Genomic DNA, 24,637 nt, shown 5'->3' with positions numbered 1-24,637 from the left:
GTATTGTGCAAACAATTCATGCATACCAATTCATAATTCATCTGCGTACCGGAATGTCATAAGTATATTTTCTATATAAAATATAACTATGCTTCGTACTTATATGGCTTTCTAATGCTTCTTTTCTACTTCATTGTTTCTTCCAAATTATATCAGCTGAACCAAATAGCGTGTCATTAATTCATTATCACTTGACAACTTGCAATAGCGTGTCTATGTGCTGACTGCTGACTTGCTTTACACTCGTCTTGGTCTTGCTTTGTCTTTTAATGGAGCTAAAAATCGCTTAAAAGTACTGTATCTTAGGATTAAGCAGCATTCTTTTTGTTTTATTTATTTGCTCTTAATTCCTTTGGGAAGATCATTGTTGTTACCATTTTATTAAGCAACCTCAACGTTTTTAGAGGTATGTTCTGTTCTTCATACTTTCTTTTCACTACTTTCTTTGATGTTTTGTGGTTTGAAAAGTATGATATGTTTCCTTGTATCAGTGCTGCTATTTCATCTAACTAAACGTGAATTTTCTTTGGTCTTAAATTTAAAATTTGTATGAATAAATTTTCATGGACCTTACAAAGAAGGAATTAATACAAAGATATATTGAAACATCCAATTACATTTTGCTTTTGGTTACATGACTGATTCAAAGTAGTTTCTTGTCCTGTTGTAATGTTATTGTGCATTTCCCTTGACTATGTGTTCTTTGACAGTTTTTTTATTTCCTATTTTAATTTCTGCACTAACAGGGATAATTTATCCATAGTTACTAATTCCTGAAAAATGTTAGAAGGTTAGAATTTGTTTTTGGATTTATTTATCAAAATGATCAAGAAATATATTTTCTCTCTAAATAAGTAGGAGGTAACTATTGTTTTCTATCTAGCAATTATTTACTCTTTTTCTGTAAAAATTCAAATGATTTTATTTATTTATTTTTCTAATTATGTGACACTGTTATCCTTAAGCAGAACAAGTGGCCATACTTCACTTGGTACTGACCTTATGAGGTTGTGTAGTGATCTCTTTCAAAGCTGCTTCCCCGGAACTTCTTCTGGCACATCACCAAATGATTCAATTCAGATGAAGTGGCCAATCTTATCCTACCGGGAACTTGCAAAAGTCACAAATAATTTTGACCAATGTAATATGCTTGGAAAGATAGGCTTGGAGAAAGTTTACCATGGTAAGAGAATAAGGAATAGTTGTTATATGCACCTACATGGTTTTACATTCTCAGTTCTCCATTGTTCACTATCAGATGAGATGTGAATACAATATAAGTTGAGTCTACATCTCATTGAATGATTAATAGGGTACTAGTCATCTCAGTGTCTCACAATATGTAGCATACACATCACACGTACGAGAGAAACTCGACATGTCTTTGGATCCTGGTAGAGTTGTGTTAGGCCTCCAACAGCTTAGATAAAACTTTGTCGCATCCCAAAATATAGCCATGATGCAAGGCTGTCTTTGAATCCATGTAGGGTTGTGTTAGGCTGAAGATAACTGATGAATTTGGAAAACTCCAAATTAATATTTGTGATGAGCAAACATTATTAAAATATTTATTTGCAAAATTATTAATTCAACCTTAATTAATCATATGTTAATTAATAATTTTTTTTTTTTTGGTTTCCCACGGTATCCCTCAACCCGACAGGTCAAGGACTAATCCGCCGCGGTACTGAGCTCCATTTAAGGGTTTGCCGCTGGCCAATGGGTTGTGCAGATTTTGAGTTGGGCCGAAAATAAAATTCTGGTTTAAGTCCAATTGTGTCAAATAATAAGCCTTGCTACATGCTTCTCATGCTATGAAGCTAAAATTATCAATTGGGCCAGAATGAATGCAAGCCCAAATAAATGCTTCCTTATGAACTCAATGCATGATCTAAAAAAATATATATCAGGAAAGCAAATGCTATTAAGTGGGCCAGATTAAATTCCAATGCTACAAAGCCCAATATTATTGTTGATGAATGTTTGTAAACTTGGTCCGAAACCAAGGTGAAGAGAAAGCAAAATGCTTCCAACGGATCCAAGCATTTTACCATGTGATGAATTCCAAAATTCATTAAATTGTCATATATTGCATGGGAACTATGAGAGAGAAAATTGCAGCTGAAGTGATTGATGGCCATAAGTGCTACACGCCACTCTAAGCTAGGGAAGTAAAAGCAACTTTTACCCACTAATTGGTTTATTAGTTTGAATTGCTTTTCTTTCAAGTTGTTTATTCTCTCTCATCCCTTTCTCTCTTCTCTTCGGTCACGTCACTGTAACCATGGAAGCTACACTAAGCTACCAAAAAGAAAAAGAAGAAGTTGCATGCTTCAAGGCCATCAAGTTAATGATGGCAAGAAAAACACGAAAAAGAAAAGTATGTAGTAGCTGAGATTTTCACCAAATATGGTTAGATTTGGTGAAGTAATCTCGAGCTCTTTATGCTCAAAAAGGAAGATGAAGATTCGGCCAGTAAGGTGAGATTCTTGAAGTATGGCTTGTCTTTGATTCTGCTCAACCACCACAGGAAGTAGCTAGAGTGGCGAAGTGATGGTTGAGGCAGAGATTGAAGCAGATGAAGTCATCATCATCATGAAGCATCAAGGGCCAGAAATCCATCTTGGAGAGCAAGCCAAGGATGGAGAGCTCGGATTGATGAAGAGTGATGATCAAGAAATGACTAGAGGTAATTGCATGTTGGGTTTAGCATGATTATCTCTTCTCTCTCTATGTGGCCGAACCGGTTCTGTTTCTTGAAGGAGGAAGAAGTTGGTTTGGGTGTTGGCTTCAAGTGTGGAGGCTTCCCTCTTCTTTAAAAAGAGAGAACAGCCACTGTTTGAAGCAAGGAGAAAATTTGAGAGTGCAAGGCACAGAGTTCTCAGAGCTACCTGAGCTAACATATTTCTCTTCTCCTTCAATGTATTCTGTTTAGTATTTTTCTGTTTAATTTTGTCATGTATTGAGTCTCATGGAAAAAGGCAAACAGTGAGGTTTGTATGAAAAAGCCATAGAACGGAAAAAGACAGAGAGTGCAAAATTAAAAGAAAAAGCCATAGATGTCTTAGAGTTCCTTTGTACATCTGTATTGTGTTTCATGATTCTGTGGGAATCCCCTTGTAAGTTGGGTTAGCACTTTACAATTAGTAATCTGGATGATTATAGTGAAATTCCATCATTATTGTGATGGAGACTAGATGTAGGCTGAACTGCACTTAGCAGTTGAACCAGGATATATCTGGGTGTAATCTTCTATCTCTCTTCCTATTTCAATTCTGTTTTTACTGTTCAGATGAAAAATAAAAAATGTCTCGTGTCAAGTGACGAGACAAAATGAAAATGTCTCGTGACTAGGGACGAGCTAAAAACAGAAAAGTTTCCTCTAAGTCCAGCAAGTGTTAGCAAGCAAAAAAGGGAGCTAAGATTCAACCCCCCTTCTCTTAGCCACTGAAACTATCAATAACCAAAATAAAACTTTGTCGCACGCCAATACTTAGTGAAGGTTTCCCTAAGCCTTAAGAAGGGGGTTGAGTCAAGAAATCAAAGGAAATATAATACTTTAAAATTGTTAGAGCAGTAAATCAATAATACAGGAGATTATTTTCGTTTTTGTCTTGCACCGAAATGACAGTAACAAAGATGAGGGAAGAAGATGAGACAACCATATATCCTGGTTCACTCTCCATAGGCAATGAGACCTACATCCAATCTTCACCACAAACCATGGTGAAATTTTCACTATAATCAAATATATTACAAACACCAATCAAAAAGTTCAAACCAGACTCTTAACACTTAAGCTCAACCTAGCTTAGAATTGTTAGTCACGATCCGGTAATAGGAGATTTTCCTCAATGAATGCTGATATGCCTGAAATATTGCTTGCTGCATTATTGGTCTTAGAAGATCTTTCCTTTTCTTGACCTGCAATACCTGAATAAGATATTGATGCACATAAGTAAATAAGAACTATATCAAAGGTTTGTCATCATCAAGGTTGTTAGTTATTCAATGAACTCAACACTTAGAAACGGCACAATGACTTCTTTGATCTATGTAGTCAATCCAACTTAGTGGGAAAAGACACATATGAAAGAATATATGGTTTAGATTTACTTTCTTCTGGTGGTATACACTTGTAGGCAAAAAGAATGGGCATGAGGTTGCAATTGAAAGATATTCCAATAATGAGATGCACATATTCCAGCAGTTCCTCTATGAAGATTTGATCTCAAATATCTTACCTCATAAGAATCTGGTGTCATTTCATGGTTGTGCCTTTTCATCATAAGGAGTTCCTGCTAGCACATGAATACCTCTCAAATGGCACTCTTGCTTCTTATCTTCAACTTGAAATGTCACACAGCAGCACACTACATTGGCTCACTAGATTAGACATTGCAATTGATGCTGCAAATGCATTGAGTTATCTTCATTATCATGGCATCGTCCATCACAATGTAAAATCCGACAATATTCTGCTAGACAAGAACCTTTGTGCTAAACTCGGTGGCTTAAATTTGTCAAGGAAACTTCCAGAAGGAGTTTCAATCGATGATACCTATGTTACAAGTGATTTAGTAGGGACACGTGGTTACATAGACCCAGAATATGTATCATATGGCAGGGTTGGTGCCACAGTTGATGTTTACAGCTTTGGAGTGGTTTTGTGTGAGCTTATATCATCCAAACTCGCTAAGTACTGGAAAGGTTGCGAGGAAGAGAGTATCGCTACAATTTTAAGCAAAAAAATTGGAAGCCAAGATATGAACAAGGTGTTGGATCCAAGACTTGGCTTCCAATCAGACCATAAAATCAAGCAGATGATAACTGCTGTAGCAGAGCTTGCACTTGAGTGCATGAATTCTCCACAAGAACTAAGGCCAAACATGGAACAAGTGTTAGAGATCCTCAATGGTATAAGACAAGAGAGATTTGAAGCAAACTCAGAAAAAGGTTTGAGACCATTTTCTTTGTCCCTTTTAATCCTTCATGGTTTTCACATTGTCTTTTTGGTGTTAGCATAATTAACAAAGGGTTAACTACTTCTTTATTATGAATCCATCTGTCTCAGCTTTTAAAATCTTCCACCATGCTGAACTTGAAGAACCAACTAAACATTTTGACACTTGCCTTGGAAAGGGAGGGTTTGCCACTGTCTACTATGGTAAGATGCTAACAAATGACACATTTTTTCTGAATATATTTAAAGAAAAAAAATTGTACCAATGGGACCTTATTCTCTTATTGATTGTCGTATAAAAGTCCCCACTAATTTCAAAACTCAATCTCTGCATAGAGATTGTTTCAAATTTTAGACAATAACCTTTGTGAGCTATGCTGGAATCAGTCAATAGAGGGACAGAGTTATGTTCGGCTAAAAGTGAAAAATGGAGTAAAATTTTCATAGATGAAGTTGATTTGTAAAGTTTTCTGTTTTAATGATGTGCATTTGTGATTAGGAAAACTTAAGGATGGGCGCAAAATTGCAGTAAAACATTTCCACAACGAGACAGAAAAGTCCATCAAGCAATTCATGAAAGAAATACAGATCTTAAATCTCTTGCAGCATCAAAATTTGGTGTTACTTTATGGCGGCAGCTCTCGTCACAGGAAGAACCATCTTCTACTGTATGAGTACATCTCCAACGGCACCCTTTCTAAACGTCTTCAAGGACCTTCAAGTGAAAAGTTATCATGGCTTACTAGATTGAACATTGCCATTGAAACTGCAACTGCATTAGTATATCTTCATGATTCAGGTATCATCCATCGGAATGTGAAAGGAAGCAACATTCTCTTGGATGAAAAGTTGACTGTTAAGGTTGCGGATTTTGGACTCTCAAGGTTACTTCCAAGTTCTGTTACACATGTTTCAACCATGCCAGTGGGAACTCACGCTTACATAGATCCAGATTACTATGAATCTGGAAGAGTCAGTGATAGAAGCGATGTCTACAGCTTTGGCATGGTCTTGTTTGAGCTCATATCATCAAAACCACCTAGCTTGTTGGATGATGGAGAGATTGTTACTCTAGCCAAGTTTGGAATCACTAAGATGTTAAACAATGCAATGGAGGAGCTCGTGGATCCAATTTTCAAGTTTGGTTCAGATAAAAAGTTGATGGAAATGATAACAGCTGTGGCAGAGTTAGCATTTCAGTGTGTGCAGTGTCCTAAAGATCTTAGACCTTCTATGAAACAGGTGCTGGAGACCCTAGAAGGAATAAAGAAGGGAACATGGGGATTCAACCAAATAACATAGTCTTAATTTCAGATTTCATGAAGTTCTATTCAGTTACGTGATGGTTATAATTCACAATTTTCATGCATGCAGGAAGAAATAATCCATCAGATCTAGGGACAAACCAGTCAGACTTACATGTCACTCAACAACAAACAGCAGAGCTTGGTGCTCTTAAAAAGATGAAAGCAATTTCAATGGATGAATTTTTTTTTCAGTGAAAGTCAAGGAGAGAAGATTCAACCGTTAATGGATTTTAAATGTTTTAAGTCAAATGAGCCATCAAAATCTTGTCCAATTTTATGGCTACTGTATATTACCATGGTCATGGACGTATGCAAGCACTTCAATAAATTTCTAATGACACTAAATTTCAAATAGGATTTTTGTAGAAGAATGATCATTATATTAAAGAAGAGAATAACAACTAACGCAATAGGATGATGTGGTACTCTAACAGAATTCAAAGTAGTAGCACCACGATATGGCATAGCTTGTGCCTTCAAAATAATATATATAGATATATAAATATATGCTACATCTCAATAAACTTTGAACAATAAATTCAACAGAAGAAATAGAATTATGCTATATAGGATGAGTTCAAACTGTCAAGAAAGTGTGAATAAGAATCAGGTAACTGGAAATATAAATATGCAGTAGCAGAGAATTGAAACTAAGTTATCTGGTTGAATCCCCATGTTCCCTTCTTTATACCCTCAAGGGTCTCCAGCACCTGTTTCATGGAAGGTCTAAGCTCTTTAGGACACTGAATGCACTGAAAGGCCAACTCTGCCACTGCTGCTACCATTTCCGTTACATCTTTATCTGAATCATACCCAATATCTGGATCTACTAGCTCCTTCAATGTGTTATTTAACAGTTTGATGATTGCAAACTTAGCGAGGCCAACCGCCTCACCGTGTGGGACGTCCCTCCAAAATGCAGGTTTAGATGATATGAGCTCAAACAAGACCACTCCAAAGCTATATACATCACTTCTATAGGAAACCCTGCCTGTTTGGAAATATTCCGGATCCATATAGGCATTTGTCCCTGCTGGAGCTGTTGACACATGAGTAACGTAATCTGGTTGGGACCGTGAGAGTCCGAAATCTGCAACTTTAACAGAAAAATTTTCATCCAAGAGGATATTACTTCCTTTTACATCACGGTGTATGATACCTGAATCATGAAGATATGCCAATGCAGTTGCAGTTTCTATGGCAATATTCAATCTAGTAAGCCATGGTAGCTTTTCAATTTTACCTCCATGAATATGTCTAGAGACAGTGCCATTGGGGACGTACTCATAGACTAGAAAGAGTTCGTTATGTTCACCAGAGCTGCGGCCGTAGAGTGAAACCAGGTTTCTATGGTGCAAGAGTCTCAAGATCTCGATTTCATTCATGAATTGCTTAAGAGAATTTTCCCGCATGTTGTGGAAACGTTTTATTGCAACTTCAAGTCCATCTTGAAGTTTTCCTAATATCAGTGGCAAGCCAAAAGAACAAATTATGCATACCTATTGTTCTTAAGTCTCATATGTTGTGTGTGCATTGTGATAAAAATATGAGAGTTCTAACAATTGTAAGTTGATAAGTAGTGAAATTGAATGTGGGTTGGTAAAAAATAACAACAGAAACTAAGCATAAGGTTGTAAGAATGTTGGCATGTTGCATTGTATGTTTGACATAGTAGAAACGGTGAGGATAAAAACAAGGTTAAAATAAACTTTCATAAGACCATATATATGTTTAAATTTATGCATTTAATCAATCATAAAATTTCCATCTCATATTTCATCCCCAACCAAACATCTCTACTATAAGTATAAAATTGTACAAGAATATGAAACATGTGAGCACTATTTTTTATTCTTTAAATATATGCAGGAAGGATCTATAGTGTTAGCATGTTACCATAAAATACGCTGCCGAACCCTCCCTCTCCAAGGATCCTATCTGGATGAAATTGCATGGTAGCTTTTCTGAGATCAGCATAGTCAAAGATTCTGAAAGCTGGGAAAGATGAATGAAAGGAAAAAATAGTTAGGTGCATGTCTATTGCATACAAGTCACTTTTTATTCATGACTTTGTTCAACAATACATGTCGTTGATTAGATTAAGAATGTTTTAGACCATTATTCATTGATTATAGTACACTTTAATATGTGCACTAAACCAACATAATGGGTGGAATCCATTGAAGGGGAAAGGGACAAAAGTCAAAAAGGTTGTGCACCTTCTATTGTTTTATATCTCTCTAGTCTCTTGCCATTGAGGATATCTAGCACCTGTTCCATATTTGGCCTTTGTTCTTGTGGAAATCCCATGCAATTAAGTGCAAGCTCTGCCATTGCAGTCATCACCTGCATGATCTTATGGTCTGATTGGAAGCCAGTTCTTGGATCCAATACCTTGTCCAAAGCTTGATTTTCAATATTTCTGCCTAAAAGTGCAGCAATACTTTCTCGGTCACAACCTTCCCAATACTTAGCAAGCTTGGATGATATCAAATCGCACAACACTACTCCGAAGCTATAAACATCATTCTTGGTGCTGACTCTGCCATGAGACACATACTCTGGGTCAATGTAAACACAATTTTTTGCTATACCACTTGAAATTGAAACAATGCTGGTGGCATTGACAGAAACATCCTCTGGAAGTTTCCTTGATAAGTGCAAGCCAGCAACTTTAGCACACATGTTCTTATCTAGCAGAATATTGCTGGAGTTTATGTTATGGTGGATGATGCCATGCTTGTGAAGATAGCTCAATGCATTCGCAATATCGATGGCAATTTCCATTCGAGTAAGCAAAGGTAATGTGCATTTATTATGTTGGATTTCACATTCAAGATAAGCAGCAAGAGTGCCATTGGAGAGATATTCATGTGCTACCAGGAATTCCTCATGATGAAAGGCATAACCGCGAAATGTCACGAGATTTTTGTGATCCAGGATATTCGAAACCAAAATTTCATTGAGGAACTGCTGAAATATTTGCCTCTTGTCATTGGATGATACTCTTTCAATTACAATCTCACACCCATCTCTAAGTTTGCCTGCATGTACTTACTATCAGAAAAGAAAATATTACTCATAATGTTCATTTCATATATATATAGGGCTAGTCTCTTACCATAGTATAGATTCTTCAAGCCTATCTTTCCAAGACAATTACGTTTATTAAAATTATTTGTTGCTTGTGCAAGTATCAAGTAGGGGAAGATTTTCCCCTTTATCTGAATAACACCATTTGAAGAAGTGCCAGTGAAGCAGCACTGAAGAAGATCACACCTCAACCTCATCAGGTCATTACTGTATACATACTCAAATTTAATTATTCTATTGATTTTTATGGAATTTCTATTTAAGCAATAATTTTTTAATTAAGCATACCTACAACACTGCTCAAATCAAGAAATGCTAAGTTATTTAAAATGAGCATGAGTAAATTGAAAAAGCAATGAGTTAATCACTGGATCATTAAGTAGAATGAAAATTATTGATTTAAGGGTGCACAATCCTTGAAGGATTCAACTTTCTGTTTGCCAAAATAAATAATAAAAATAAAGATTATAGTTGAAGGCAGACACATACTTTCTGGGAAGTAAGAAGTTGCTGAATGAAATGGTGACTCCGATTTTCTACGGAAGAGAATTGTGAAGAGCAAACAATTGTTGACCTAATCTTGAGATCGGTTCTAAGTGATATTCACCATTCAGTGCTTGACTTATTTGATTCAGTGCTGCCCTGTTTTGTAGAGAAAGAATTGCACATTCGTTTCACAAATAATCATAACTACACAATTTTAATTTTTCAACATCTCTTTTAATTAATGTATCAAGATATTGAGTGATTGTGAGTTCGTCGCTGCTGCTTCCTGGAGCACACCACTCAGAAATTTCTCATGCTTTGCATAAGAATTTATTAGCTTGCTGAAAAGTCACATATTCTAGACTCTAGAGTATTAGACCTCAAACTTAAAATATCCTAAAATAAAAAACTATAAAAGAAAAAAAGAAAATGTTTTTCCTTTCTGTTTTTTTTTTTTCCAAGAAATTTGAAAGAAGAGAAAAATACAGAGCACCTGAAAGATTTAAACTTCGGAGTCATCACTACTTTGCACATTTACATTGGAGTTCGTCCACAATTATTTCCAGCCAAAATCCATAAGACTGCAAAGCACAAAAGGAAAATCTTTTTGGAGTAATGCTAGGAAACTAATTATTTTTAACTAACCTCAGCCAATTTTTCTGAAATTATTTTATTTATCTTAAATCTTAGATTTTAAATTATAAACTCTTAATCTTAATCTTAAACTATAAACCCAAATTCAGAAATTAGTTAATATTGACTAATTAAAAGTTAGTTTACTATATTTTTTTATCTGTTTATTAACCTTGAATATTAAGAAGGAATATTGTCATTTTTTAATTAATAACATAACATTTCTATGATATGTTATTCCCAAATAAATATGAAAAATAAAATAATGAGAATTGAGGATAATTTAGATAAATTACATAAAAGGGAAATAACATTATCAGTTTTGGGAATGACAACATCACTCCTCTGTCTAATATTATAGACACATCTTCTAAATGAAAATGATAAAATCAAAAACCAACACTATGTTATTTGGTGAAATCCCCATATTCCCTTCTTTATACCCTGCAGAGTCTCTAGCACCTGCTTCATAGATGGCCTTAGTTCCTTAGGACATTGCAGGCACTGAAATGCCAACTCAGCCACAGCAGTTATAGATTCTCCAATCTCATTGTCTGGTTGAAAACCAAGGCATGGATCCACCAACTCATGCAATGCTTCATTTTGGATTTTGTTCATGGCAAGGTGAGACAGTAATGGTACCTCATATGGATTCCATGTATCATCAACCGCTGGCAACGAAGATATAATCTCGGCTAAAACCACGCCAAAGCTATAAGTATCGCTCTTGTCACAAACCCTGTGAAATTGAAAATAGTCAGGGTCTATATATCCATTTGTTCCTTGTGGAGCAGTTGAGGCATGAGAAGCAAAAGTAGCAGCCTCTTTTGAGGTTGAAACAACCAAAGGAAGCGTGCGCGAAAGGCCAAAATCGGCTACCTTAACGCACAAGTTATCATCCAAAAGAATGTTGGAGGATTTTATGTCGCGGTGAATAATTCCTGAATTATGAAGATAAGCCAATGCACTTGCAGCCTCAATTGCTATGTTCAATCTGGTATGCCAGGGTACCAGAGTGCCTTGTTTCTTACGCTTTCCATGAAGATGATCGGCCAGAGTTCCATTGGAAACAAATTCAAATACTAGCATGAGTTCATGGTCATGGCGGTGACAGTAGCCATAAAATGGGACAAGGTTTTGATGGCTCAATTTGCTTAAGACTTCTATTTCATTGACAAACTGTTGAACTTTCTTGTCATTGTTTTCGCGCAAGGATTTGACTGCAATCTGTCTCCCATCTTGAAGTTTACCTAAATCGCAAAGTTCATAAAAATAAAATAAAATAAAATACAATCACCACCAGAGAGACAAGACAATCAGAATCTTTATTATTATTATTATTTGAAATCCTCTTACCATGATATACTATGCCAAAGCTTCCCTTTCCGAGTATCCCGGAGGAAGCAAAATGCTTGGTGGCTATTAAAAGTTCTTCATAGGAGAATGTATGAAATTGGAACCCAAAATCTGAAGAAAATTGTTGAGGGTGGTTTGAAATCTGTTGAGGTTGGTTCTTCCTTGTAGTGTAGCATTGAAACCAGCTAAACAGGACACACCTCATCAGGGGTAGAAAGAGTTATGCTGCAAGCAGTGCAAATGCATTTGAGGGGAAAAAAATGAAAGAAAGAAGAAACCATAGATTTCTAAACAAATAGAGATTCTAATTAATGGTTATATTGATATGAGCTTAAGTTTTGTTAAGTAAACAAAATTAAAGTCCATGAAATGATCAGATATCGTTCAAAGAATACATCTATAGTTACTAAGCATGGAAATAGCTACTCCAAGATTAGCTGATATCTCGCACTAATTAAGGATTTCAAGACTATATTCTGAAGCTATGTAAAATTTTTAATAGTAATCATGTATCTACAAAAACACTTCTACCACTAAGTAATCCAAACAAGGGATAAAAGAAAATATAAAAATAAGAATGTGAGTTCATAGCTAAAACAAATCAAGTGCAGGACAGATTAATTAAGCTTTGCAAAACAAGAAACAGAGAACAAGGAAGAAAGGTACCGGATATGGATCATGCCAGAAGTAGGCAGCACATAGAAGATGGTAATTTAGGTAATACTAGTAGTCCTCTTGAGAGAACAAAAGAAGGAACTAGAAGGAAATGAGGTAACAATAATTTCACAAAAAAGTGACAGTTGATTTGCTGGTTTCCAAGAAATTAAAGAGGGACTACTGGACAAGATGTATGAAAATATGACAATGAGACGCGTTATTATTATTTAGCTCCAAACTTTAATTTACTTAATTAATTGTAAATTTATGGTCAACATATACCATGGCTCCCATATTATCATTGGATAGCAAAGTATGTCAATGAGAAAAGAAAAATCGGGTTATTAATCTTTGCGTGGGCCACACTCTAATTTGAACCAATAACTAATATAAAAAAATTAATTTTAATATACTGATAATGTAAAATATTTTACACAGCATTCTTTTAGATGACAATTTACACAATTAATGAAAATAGTAATTACTTTTGATAATATGACATTACGTAATTAAATGTACGTGTAAAATTGTTTTACACTAACAATACATCAAAATTAAATTTTATAAAATAACTCATTTATCAAAGATTTATGATATATAATTTAGGGTTTAGAAAAATAAGCTACGGTGCTGCATTGAGAATGACCTTAGGTAACGACATCGGTAATAGTGGCACTAATGGCAACAACAATGGGTCTTAATTGACAACTCCGGTGTTTACGATACTATGATAGTACATATCACTTGATTAATCTTACCGAAATAAGTTCTTATGGTTTTTGTGCTAAACAGAGGTGTAGCAGAATTGTTCACACTTCATAAATCTTGAAGGTAAATCTTTCATTTTCAGAACTAAATTGAATTTTCACAGTATAGACAATGCCGTACTCGCAACATTCTTATACTCCTCTACGAATCCCTACACAAAAATACAAAAACATAACATCAAAATTCAGAAATATTCATGAATAAAGTGGAAAGAGAATAATCATAACAACACATACATTTTAATATTTTATCCCTTGTAGGATTAAGCAGGAGTTGCTTTCACGACAGACTTACTTGGTAAACCTCTTACGGTGATTGCTATTTGACAAGCTCGTCGCCGAGCCACAGGCCTGATCCTTTTCATAGTCCTTCCTTCATTAACCGCTGCTTTACTTATAACTAAACTTCCTTTGCTTTTAAACTCAAGTGTCGCTACCATTTGCTCCTGCATGCTGAAAGTACTATCTTGATAATGCCTTCACAGTTCACAGGCTCGATAAGGCATGACTTCTAATACTGCAAGTGTTTTCTCATATGATCGTCCGCGAATCTGATAAATAACTTTGCGCTTTGTCGGCCAACATACGAATATTTCTTCCAGTGTCTTGTCACTCTCCTGCCCTGCAGAATCAAATCACAATGGGTTATATATTTTCCAAATTACGACTTACTAGATTTACATTCAATATTTGATGGAATATTTTGTAACCTCGGAGCTGAAGATTACAATGTATCCACTGTTGTATGCTGCTATTTTTGCCCACCAATAAACTGTTTGTTAATAAACTATGTTGCAAAGATACAGCTATTTTTGCTAAAATATCCTTACCGTACGGGTACGCGTCAAATATGTACCAAGTACGTTTGAATATGCACCGAACCAAAAAAAAATTTGGCACTACGGCTAAGTTGGATTTGGGTATGTATTTATACCAAAATAGAAAAACTGCATTGTTTTAGGAGGTATTTTATTTTTCTAAACCGCACCTTTTGTTTTCAGGGTCATTTAACCTTTTTATCTTTTCTTTGATAGCTTAACCTTACCAAAAATAATGACCATTAGTCTCACTCTCCAACACCTGTGAAAGTGTAACCTCTAATCCTGCCATTGCCTTGCCGAAATGGAAGACCGATGACAGCAATCACGAGAGCACCAAAACGCAAGCTACATAATAGAGCATAATAGCACCTAGAATGACGTGAGAGAGGCAACGCCTTAGAGTCCAAGCAGGGCAACGACTATCAAAGTTAGTTTCCTTCCCTCTGGTTTGCATTTGTTCCATATTCAATGTCTCTTTCTTGTTTTTTTTTTTTTTTTTTTTTTTCTCTTTTCCTCTTGAATATTTGGTTCATTTCATCATTTGTGAAGCTTTTTGGTTATTTTATTATATATATACATTTTTTCAGGATTATAATTTTTTTTTCATGTATCTCTTTTTGCTGAATTTTTTTTATTCTTATTCATTGTTTTGAAATTATTTATCAAATGTTTTTAGAAAGACCAGATTCTAACACTAATAGTGGTAGTGGAAGTGAGTCTAACTTAATAACTAAAACAATGGTCCTGCAAGATAAAAAATCTGAAAAAGGAAATGTAAGTTGGCATTGCAATTATTATAGTGGTTGTTTAAGGAATTTAATTCTAGAGTGAAGACTCATTTGCTAAAGGAAAAGGGATTTGGAATTGGTGTTTGCTCACAAAGTTCCTTGCTATTTCACAATTCATATGCTCCCGAGCTTCATATTAAAAGCCTTCATCAAAGGTCTATCTACCCCTCTTCTTTTCCTACTCTCCTCAGGTTTTCTAGGTAGATTTTAACTTGTACTCTTGTAGTTCTATGAACTTGAACAATTTTTGACTTCTCAATTGATTGTTTCTCTATTTGCTTCATTTCTTCAAGATAGTCAGTATTGACTTATGAGTAAACATTAATTCCAAATCCTTTTTCTCTGAACAAATGAGCCTTTACTCTAGAATAAGATCCCTTGTAACAGCCACTACAATAATTGCAATGTCAAAGTACATTCCCTTTTCCAAATTTTTTACCTTGCAGTACAGTTACATAAAACCATATTTTCAGATTGTCTAGTAACATACCTGGCATTTATGAAGTTAGACTCGCTCTCACTGTCACTATTAGATTTTGTTTTTTGGGACTAGAACAGAGACTGAGAGACTAGGAGATTAGATTGAGTATTATGTTTGGTGATCAGAGGCTGAAACAAAAATTTCAATCCCAAGACAATTTCAGTTCCTTCATGTAGCGTTTGAAAGAGAAACAGAGACTGAGAGATAGACTAAAATAAGTCTCAGTATTGTGTTTGGTGTAAAGTGGGAGATAGAGATTGAAATATGAATGAAGCTCTAATTTAATTTACACAAAGAATAAAATTGGAATTAATTAATTAAAATGAGAATATTTTAAGTATAAAATATTATTAAAATTTCAGTCCCCTATGTCCCTACATTTTAGAGATACTGAAATACTAAAAGTTTGGAGATAGATTGAAATTTTAGTACCGGTCTTTGGACAAACAAATATGATACTGAGTCTCAGTCTCTTAGTCTCCGTCTCAGTATCTCAAAACAAATGATACCTTTAAGGTTTGTTTGGACGAACTTCTACAAAAAGATATTTTTTCAAGTGATTTTTTTTTAAAAAATCTTTTAAAAAAGTAAAAGTAATTTTACGTTTAGATATTTCATGTAAAAATACTTCTTTATCTAACAATTATGTTTAGATGTGACAATATAAAAGTATTATTTATTTATATATAATGTTAAAAACATCTTTTTTTAAAGTAAAAAAAATCTTTTGAGAAAAAGATGTAAATTATAACTTCTAAAAAAATATGTTTTTTTATTTTTCTAATACTTTTATTTTTACTACTAAAAATTAAAAAAAATCATCAAAAAAATATCTTTTTCTAGACCGACAGAACATCCAATCAAGAGGGTGGATGAGATGGGAGATGGACAAAGGACAAAAGGCAGAGAAAGACCTAAGAAGACCATCCATGAGGTGGTCAAACGAGATCTACATGTAAACGGTCTCTCTGTAGACATGATACATGACAGAGCACAATGGCGTCGTTTGATTCATGTAGCCGACCCACTTAGTGGGACAAGGCTTTGTTGTTGTTGTTGTTGTATCAAAAAAATATCTTTTTCTAACAACCTAATTGTTAGAAATATAATTATTAATGTTGTCTTTTCCTATCAACTCAAACTTTTGGGAAGAATAGTTTCATGACATAGTATCAGAGCTCTATATGTAGGTCAAGAGTTCAATCTTTGGAAAATTGAAAAAATAGCATAATGCAAATAAAGAAGAAAAGAAAGTCTATGCAAAAATCAAGCAAATCCAAAAAAGACTTTTGCTCGAAGGAGAGTGTTAAGGAATATAACCATTAATGTTGTATTTTCTTATCAGTTTAAACTTTTGGATTGAGTAGTAAATAATTTCAAAACAATAAATAAGAACAAAAGAAAACATTCAGCAAAAAGGAAAAAAATTAAAATAAAATAAACATATAAATCCTAAAACCAAATAAATAAATAAATAAAATAGCCAGAAAATTTCATATACGATAAAATGATCCAATTATCAACGTGGAAAGGCGAAGGGAAAAACGCAAGAGACATTGAAAATAAGCAAAATAAAATAACCTTGATAGTCATTGCTCTGCTTGCTCTCTGTTGCATTGCCTCTCTCACGTCGTTTTGTTGCCTGGCGTTTGGGTTGGGTGCTATTATGCTCTATCACCCGTGGCTCGTGGTTTGGTTCTCTCGTGGTCATCGTCACCGGTCTTCCTTTCTGGCATCGAGTGAAAGGATTGGACAACACACCGTTACAGAGGTTGGAGCGTGAGACTAATGGTCATTTTTCATTCTGATATGTTAGCAAGGTTAAGCTATCATGGAAAATAAAAAATTAAATGACCCTGAAAACAAAAGGTTAAAAAATCTCCAAAAACACTACACTTTCTCTATGTCGATATAAAATACGGCTTAGCCGTACCCAGAAGATGTCCAAAAATTATCTTTTTGATCTAGTGCGTATTCAAACATTCCTAACATGTATTCAACACGTATCCATACCCGGTACGAGTACTTTAACAAAGTAGCCATATCTGTGCAATGTAACGCTATGTTACTAACTTTTACCCTACAATAAAATTTTCTGGTACATCAAGGTATCATTATTGATTGCAACCATGAATCAATCTGAAAGAAGCAGTAATATTAGTTATGGTTACTAGTGTATGTAGCTCCGAACTAGGAAGTGGTAGCATGAAGAGCACAAGTGGTTGAAAGCTGAGGCAGACAAGCATCGGGTTCCAAAGCTTGTGTGTTGTTCCCTCCAGTTTTCTTCATCCAAATGCAAAGAATTGTTTTGTTGGGGTATGAAATCAAATGGCTCTTTCATTCTCTCAACTGGTGGTTAATCACCCTCTCCCTCTCCTTCATTGAAACCAACCTCCACTTTGTTCCATTTCCAGCCGATCCCGATGTTCCCATCCCTATTCATGGGATACCTGCTGCCATCCCTACTCACAATCCTCATCACTGATGGCATCACCTCAAAAGTCTAAAAACCCTAATTCTAGCATCTCCTTATATACTCCTATAAAACCCTAAAAATTGACTTTTGTGCAACCCAACAGCAACATGTACTAGCGAGATCAGTATTTGTTTCAGCTCAAACGTACTTTCACTCTAATTTTCTCTCTCAAGATTTTCTCATATGCTAAAATATCAAGTCAAAATTTCCTATTGGTCTTTGCTAATAGACACTTTCAGTGCCGAAATAGTTTACTCCATACATAGGATTCAGGCGCCATCCAACCCATTACTTTAAACCACCCACTTTTCCTCATCCATTTCTGGGATTACAACATCCCTCATCGCGCCTGCATATTTTGGTTCCAATGGTGCTCCACACTGTGCAAATAATTCAACCACTGCAGGCAGCATAATGTAGTATCTCCTTAACTCATTCACCAAAGGCTTATTATTTTGTTGATCTTGAACATGATAGACATATACTGGTGGTACCAAATCACTAATTCTAGCTTCCTGCCATGCATGCTGCCCATCCCTCATTTGGTGTTTGTAAGCTTGACAATTTCGAACTCGATGACCTTTTGGTCCAACTTGTACTTCTGGACAATATCCACAAGTTTGGACAGCATATGTTTCCATCAGTTTTGAGGATCCACTACACATTTTCTCCCAGGCTTTCATGCCTCCAACAGCAATGGCTGCAAAAAGAACATGCACAGGTCAGCATGGTTAGTTTCAGTAAATGATAAAGGATGCAATCGAATATGCGTGTCTGAAGAGAGTGGCTAAGGACCAAAAATAAAAAAAAGAACTTTTTTCTGCAACCTTTGATATCATTAGGATATAGCTCCGCGGGATGTGTGTCTTTATCCATTCTCTTTCTGTTATACCGAAACCCACATGCATCTATATCTTCTCCAAGAGAAAAATCTTTTGGGAACCGTTTCTCAAAATCAATCATCTTGCCAGCAATGGAGTAGACAGGAAAAGTCCTTCTCCTGGTGGGGTATTCAGGTATGTCAAAGCCTGCCTGGACACATAATTCAACAATCGCTGGAATTCGGTCAACTTCAAGCATTTCCTTATGTGAAACAGCCCTCCCTATTCTGTCATACAAATGAAATGACTCCACAAGTGGCAGAACATGTTGGATACCTCCTCTGACCCAAGCATGCTCTTTGCTTGAAAGGCTTCCTTGAACGTTACAAGTTCTAATTTTATGGGGTGGATGGCCAACATGAACTTCTCCGCATAAGCTGCAAGAACTCCAGTGTCTCAAATACCATTGTAAAATAAAAGAATGCAAAGGGATGAGAATAAATCATTCACTTGTACTGGCTCCTATTTGCACAGTAACAAATCCTCTAAAACACGTGTTGAACAATCATATTTAGTTAAAAGCTTAAAATGCTTGATGTTGAAACTTAGTATCACACTTGAATAAAAGGTCCTACCTACAAGAAGCTAAAACAGCTCAGATAACCACAAAGAAGAGAGTTACCTGCATGTATAAATAGCAATATACTTGATAAGTCTTGAAACAGTAGATAATAGTTCAGTTCTTGCAGCATAAACTTCACGAGCAACAGGAACTAAATGTTCAACCGACAAACCATTTTCAGGAGGTTGTAAAATAATCTCACATGCATTTTGTCTTTTCTTTCTCTTCAGTCTAGCTTCACGCTTTAGCTCATTAAAACTTCTCACAGGTGGTTTTCTCTCAGACTTCTTGAGCTTTCTTGGCAGCTCATTGCAAGTAGGCAAAGTTGAGTATGAAACACCAAAATGCCTATTTATGCCTTTGAGTCGGGCAACAGGAACTTGTATAATTCCCTCAAGGAGATTACCAACAGTTGGTACATGTCTCAACAGCATTATTTGTTACCAAGTACATATACACTAAAAAAGTATTCTCCACTTCGTCTCTGATGTCAATGGAATATCAAAGCTTTGCAGATAGCATGATCATAGGAGCATTAGTACCTTAAAAAGCAAAGTTAATATTACAAATTTATCAAATGGATCACAATAACAATAATTAGGAGGCTCAATTTAAAAGAATGGACGGTTTTTAACATTCTAAGACATTAAACAGAATGGATAGTTTTTAAGATTATAAGACATTAAAATTATTTAATGTCAAACCATTTCTTTGATAAATATTGACCAAAGAGGGAAACTATCAAGGATACATACTAGTCATCACATCACCAACAGTCAACAAAAAAATTTTTGGTGAACTATTGGAAAGTCGTTAAAGAGATAATTCTCTTCAAAACTGATGGAAGGAGCAACATGCAACAGAAGGCAACGAGAAGATAATTTATCGTGTACAAAACAAATAAAGAGTAATTAAAAAAAAAAACTGAAATTTCGTAAACCAAATCATTAAAAGAATAAAAGCAGCTTATAAATAAGTTATTTTGTTTCTGGGTAAACAACTTAATTAAGCTCTTTTTAATAAATGGGAGTGATAAAACAACTTTTGAGGAGAAGTAATATTTTTTTACTTCTTCCAAAGCTCTTAAATAACTTTTCGGAAAGTTAAAAGCATCTTTTAAAAACTGTACCAAACAACATTAACGTGACTTTTCATAATTCAAAAGCCAAAAAGTAGCTTTTGCCACTTCCCAAATGGGCTCTAAGTACAATGATGGAAACAGGAAAAAAAATATTGCCCAGCAAGACCATGAACAATTCAAGACATGCAAAATTTTGCATAATATCAAAACTAAGCAAGATTCACACCCAACCCATGACACCCGCATGGAGCATATATGACCACTGGAGGAGCACTCAAATCTATTAAAAAAAAATGATTATGGACTCTATTTCAACCAATGTATGTAAGATAGTACCTGACTAACGCAAATAATCTAGAACAGCAATATAACATGGACTAGGGCAGTATGAGCTTATGAACGATGATTTATTTAAATATCAAATTTTCAACATCCAAAATTCAAATAATAGTGAAACTGCAAACTGGACAAACTCCTATTCAAAAACTGGAGTGTTAAATATATAGAACAAAATAGAATTCATATTCTAGATGCATAAAGTCCCAGTGGAGCAAATGTGAGCACCAAGAAAAACAATCACATTTGAAAAGATGGACTCAATTAATTTTCCAGATTTATAACAGCAATAAGGAGGACACCTGATTTGTGTCTGCAGGGTGGAAACAACAAAAATCTAATAGAACCAATAACCTTGAATATTCTATAGATTTAAGCTATTCGTATCACATCAGTCACCACATTTTGCAGATTAAACTGAAATACCCAAAATAATAATAATAATGAACTGAATGGCATTCATAATATAGATGTGTAGAGCCCAATGGAGCAGATGTGAGCACTGAAAAAAAGAAGTTGCATCTGAAATGATGGACTCAGTTAATTTTCCAGACTTGTAGAGGTATCAATAATATGTATTGAGAAGGATACCTGGACTTGTGTCTGGAGATAGTAAATATCCAATTGAAGAAAAAAACACTTCAAACATTCCATACATTTGAGTTATTTGTAGCTTATCAATCAAGCATTTTACATGTCTTCTGAAAAAAAAAATAAAAAATAAAAAATTTTGACTCTCGACATAGTGAGATATCATAAAAATTGAATATATAAATCAAGGTTAAAGTTATTTGTGTCATATTATGAATAATGAACACTTCCCCATAAGATAAATAAACTTCCTATCAAATGATTCAATTAAATGTTTAAATGTGATATGTTTTGCAATTTTTTTATGTGAAAGTTGAGGCTACATAACCTAAAAGGCTAGACATACAGGGATAACCAAAATTTCCAAACTTTGACAGAGATGATACACAAAAAGTGCCCATCTAGTATGGGTAAGGTTGGGAGCTGCAGAGAAACTTTGGAGACAAAATTTCCGAACTACATTACCAGCAACTTTTGCCAAAAACATATTGTACACTGAAGCTTTCAATCATTAAACATCAACAGATAATACAAATCATATTCACTAATGACACTATATCAAATAGTGAAAAGGCATATCACACAAGAGAGGACCATGATATATTCGATAGTATTCATTGATCTAGCTGGTTATATGACTTAAAGTATCAAAGCACCATATGCAATTCATCTGCATCCAATAGGCCAGCAACTATTAGGGCACTGTTTAACCAGTAACATTTGACTCTTCCAGAAGCAACTAGTAGGAACTTAAAGCAATCCACATCACATTGACACAATGAAAAATCAACTACTCTTGAAGAACACTGTCAAGGAAACAATCATTCCCAATATCAAATCTTTCACAATGTATGCATCACAACATCAATAAAAAATACTTTAACCAGCAAATAGAACAAAACTTGAGCTAAACTGAAATGAAAAAATGGTGGACATTTGCAGCAACATTATCCTGTAATAACATGAACTGAAAACATATAACTGCAAAGCAAGCTTAACACGAAAACTAGGCAAACCTTCAAAGCACGTGCAGCCATCGCCCCTTCTTTCTTTCATATTTTCTTCGAATAAAAGAAAAGAGGAGAGGGAAAAGGAAACCCACAGTAACATACTATTTAAGATAACATCTTTGTACCAAAATTTAAGCTGTATTCATCTAACGTGTTAGCAAGATGACATTGTTAACCAAAAGCAATTTGAATCTGATTCAGCAAAGGCCAAAAGGAAATTTTGACTGGAAATATCGGAGTCTGAGAACATGTTGGAGAGAAAATCAGAAATATTGGAAGGTATTTGAATCACCGCAGATAATAGAATTAAAAACCTCATCACTGTCATCAGTAAGCAAAATAAATGGTACAAGCTTAAATAATTAACAATATAATACAATGCTCAGAAAAATTTTAGAAAAAACAGAAGCTAAGCTTATAGTAACTAAGAAAAAATTTACAGAAGCTACATCTACACACAGATATTCCGCCGTTAACAATTTACAGTTAGAAATGAGTCAAAGCAGTAAAAAACAGTGAGAACTGAAGCAAAGGAGGCTACACCTATAGATGGCTGCGGCAGCGGCAACGACGGAGGGAAGCAGAGGAGCAACACAGTGCGGCAACCAAGGAGAGATTGACAGAGTCAGGGGCTTGCGACAGTTGGAAGGCGAGGAAGAGATTCACAGAATCAAAACCTGAGTGTGATGAGAGAAAGAGAGGCGAGAGTTGAGGCTTGAGAGAAAGAGAAGAAGTGACAGACTATAGAATGAAGGTGAGGCAGCGGAAGTGAGTGTGGCTGTGAGAGTAGGGCCGGCTGAATTCGTGGGCCAATCCATTTACCCGTTTAACTACAGATTTGGGTTAGTCGAATGGTCAGATCACTCGTCCGCTTAAATATGCAGCAACCCTTTATCTAGTGACAGACTTTTAAATGAAACTCCAATCCTAAGAGACTTTTAAATGAAACTCCAATCCGCGGTGAAAAAATTTTTGGTGTGTCAGATTAAAAAATACTGTGGACAATAAAAAACAAATAGGCAGAACTCTAATAGAATCAGACAACTTAAAGCTCATTCAAGCAATCAAATCCAAGACAACTATTGGAGAAGGATTAGCTATCATCCAAGATATTCAAATTCTAATGGAGAATTTACCTGAAAAAGGAATGACTTGGACTCCCAGGTTAGGAAATCGTCTAGCTCATGCAGTGGCAAAGGCAGCGGAAGCAGAAACATTACGTTCGAGCTGGAGTACTCGATCACCTGCAGACATACAAAGCATCATTAGAAAGAAGGCTAAAATGTGAAGTGAGAATTAGAAAGACTTATGTGAAAAATCAAAATAGGTAAAACGGAAAGGTTTGAACCAGGGAACAAGGCAGCGGAGTCAGAATTCAATCCAGATCATTTATGATCAGAGGCAAAGGGCCCGCATGCAACCTAAGCCGACGCGGTCACACGGGTAGGTGTTCCAGGTTTAAGTATCAACCGGATCTTCACAGGTGGGGTTGAAATTGAAACCGGGGAAATGAAAAGAGCTGGAGCTGCGGTACGATGAGACAGACGAGGTGTCAGCTGCGGTTAAAGCGGCGGCAACCTATGGAGGTTGCGGATTCGGGCTGCTGGGCGAGGGAGGGCGTTGACGGCGAGGTCCCAGCTGCTGCTACGGAGGCAAGACGGTTGTGATGGCGGCTCAGACACGAACAGTCGTCGGCGGCGTCACTATCACGCAGGGGTCCGATCACCGCGCTGGATCGCTGAGGAGAAGTGGCCGCATCGAAGCCTTGGCAAATAGAGCATTTCTCACTCACCGGCAAGGGATGGGGAGCATGGATGGATTCATGGGTCTCTGTTCTGGACCTGGGCTGGACTGTTGGCCCGGCTCCCTGTCCAAAAAAATTATATTTTTCATAAAAAAAATTAAAATTAAAATGAACTATTGAACTATTTTTTTATATTTTTAATAAATAAATAAATTATGAAATTATAAATATCTAAACTAATGTAACTTTTTTTTAATCATATCATACTTTCTTTTTTTTTTGTGTTTGGTCGATCATTGAATAGTAATTAAATTGGGTGCTGTTGTGACTACGAAAGGATAAGAATGGATGCCCATTTAATGTGCAACACATTTTCTACGTTGAAGAGAACAAGTTTTTAGGATGAAGCAAAATAAATGTAGTTTGAAAAGTAAACTTCTCTTTGCCTATAAAAGCATGATCTGAGGCAAGGAAATATACACAGCAATATAATAATATTCTCTTTCTTTCTCTTTCTATAAACAAATGCAATTTTCTCTCTTCTTACTTTTAATATTTCTTTCTAAGAAGACTTAGGTAACAATTTTTCATTATGTCGAAACTC

At 35.4% G+C, this 24,637-nt stretch overlaps 4 protein-coding genes across 11 annotated transcripts; 1 reads left to right on the top strand and 3 right to left on the bottom strand.

Annotated features, from left to right (window-relative positions):
* The first annotated feature begins 103 nt into the window (after positions 1-103).
* Positions 104-6,428, top strand: LOC107490529 (LEAF RUST 10 DISEASE-RESISTANCE LOCUS RECEPTOR-LIKE PROTEIN KINASE-like 1.3). 2 transcript variants are annotated; one of them, XM_052262124.1, is made up of 5 exons: positions 104-406; positions 969-1,183; positions 4,143-4,956; positions 5,075-5,167; positions 5,463-6,428. In XM_052262124.1, exons 3-5 carry the CDS (start codon positions 4,269-4,271, stop codon positions 6,263-6,265), a joined length of 1,584 nt encoding a protein of 527 aa, XP_052118084.1. In that variant the 5' UTR covers positions 104-406; positions 969-1,183; positions 4,143-4,268; the 3' UTR covers positions 6,266-6,428. The 2 variants fall into 2 exon arrangements, with proteins under 2 accessions (XP_052118084.1, XP_020998775.2); XM_021143116.2 differs by lacking the exons at positions 104-406; positions 969-1,183 and having other exon boundaries at positions 3,978-4,956.
* Positions 6,429-6,745: 317 nt separating this feature from the next.
* Positions 6,746-10,176, bottom strand: LOC107490530 (LEAF RUST 10 DISEASE-RESISTANCE LOCUS RECEPTOR-LIKE PROTEIN KINASE-like 1.1). 4 transcript variants are annotated; one of them, XM_021143113.2, is made up of 6 exons: positions 9,853-10,176; positions 9,392-9,570; positions 8,490-9,314; positions 8,167-8,265; positions 7,514-7,729; positions 6,746-7,366 (listed from the first exon to the last, which is right to left on the bottom strand). In XM_021143113.2, exons 2-6 carry the CDS (start codon positions 9,558-9,560, stop codon positions 6,921-6,923), a joined length of 1,755 nt encoding a protein of 584 aa, XP_020998772.1. In that variant the 5' UTR covers positions 9,561-9,570; positions 9,853-10,176; the 3' UTR covers positions 6,746-6,920. The 4 variants fall into 4 exon arrangements, with proteins under 4 accessions (XP_020998772.1, XP_020998773.1, XP_015966789.1 ...); XM_021143114.2 differs by having other exon boundaries at positions 6,746-7,360; XM_016111303.3 differs by having other exon boundaries at positions 6,746-7,729.
* Positions 10,177-10,783: 607 nt separating this feature from the next.
* On the bottom strand, positions 10,784-17,080 carry LOC107490705 (LEAF RUST 10 DISEASE-RESISTANCE LOCUS RECEPTOR-LIKE PROTEIN KINASE-like 1.1). 3 transcript variants are annotated; one of them, XM_052261503.1, is made up of 5 exons: positions 16,934-17,080; positions 13,558-13,884; positions 12,505-13,414; positions 11,839-12,023; positions 10,784-11,732 (listed from the first exon to the last, which is right to left on the bottom strand). In XM_052261503.1, exons 3-5 carry the CDS (start codon positions 12,516-12,518, stop codon positions 10,885-10,887), a joined length of 1,047 nt encoding a protein of 348 aa, XP_052117463.1. In that variant the 5' UTR covers positions 12,519-13,414; positions 13,558-13,884; positions 16,934-17,080; the 3' UTR covers positions 10,784-10,884. The 3 variants fall into 3 exon arrangements, with proteins under 3 accessions (XP_052117463.1, XP_052117462.1, XP_020998769.1); XM_052261502.1 differs by having other exon boundaries at positions 10,786-11,732; positions 11,839-12,063; XM_021143110.2 differs by having other exon boundaries at positions 10,786-11,732; positions 11,839-12,063; positions 13,254-13,414.
* Positions 17,081-17,203: 123 nt separating this feature from the next.
* Positions 17,204-24,111, bottom strand: LOC107490704 (APO protein 3, mitochondrial). 2 transcript variants are annotated; one of them, XM_052261501.1, is made up of 6 exons: positions 23,638-24,111; positions 23,426-23,533; positions 21,280-21,389; positions 19,332-19,813; positions 18,656-19,086; positions 17,204-18,528 (listed from the first exon to the last, which is right to left on the bottom strand). In XM_052261501.1, the coding sequence occupies exons 4-6, from the start codon at positions 19,703-19,705 to the stop codon at positions 18,122-18,124; spliced, it is 1,212 nt and encodes a 403-aa protein (XP_052117461.1). In that variant the 5' UTR covers positions 19,706-19,813; positions 21,280-21,389; positions 23,426-23,533; positions 23,638-24,111; the 3' UTR covers positions 17,204-18,121. The 2 variants fall into 2 exon arrangements, with proteins under 2 accessions (XP_052117461.1, XP_020998766.1); XM_021143107.2 differs by lacking the exon at positions 21,280-21,389.
* Positions 24,112-24,637: the final 526 nt, after the last annotated feature.

This window comes from Arachis duranensis, chromosome 5 (assembly GCF_000817695.3).
Source record: "Arachis duranensis cultivar V14167 chromosome 5, aradu.V14167.gnm2.J7QH, whole genome shotgun sequence".
In the NCBI taxonomy this organism is placed as follows: domain Eukaryota; kingdom Viridiplantae; phylum Streptophyta; class Magnoliopsida; order Fabales; family Fabaceae; genus Arachis; species Arachis duranensis.
This window is presented reverse-complemented; position numbering and strand designations above follow the sequence as displayed.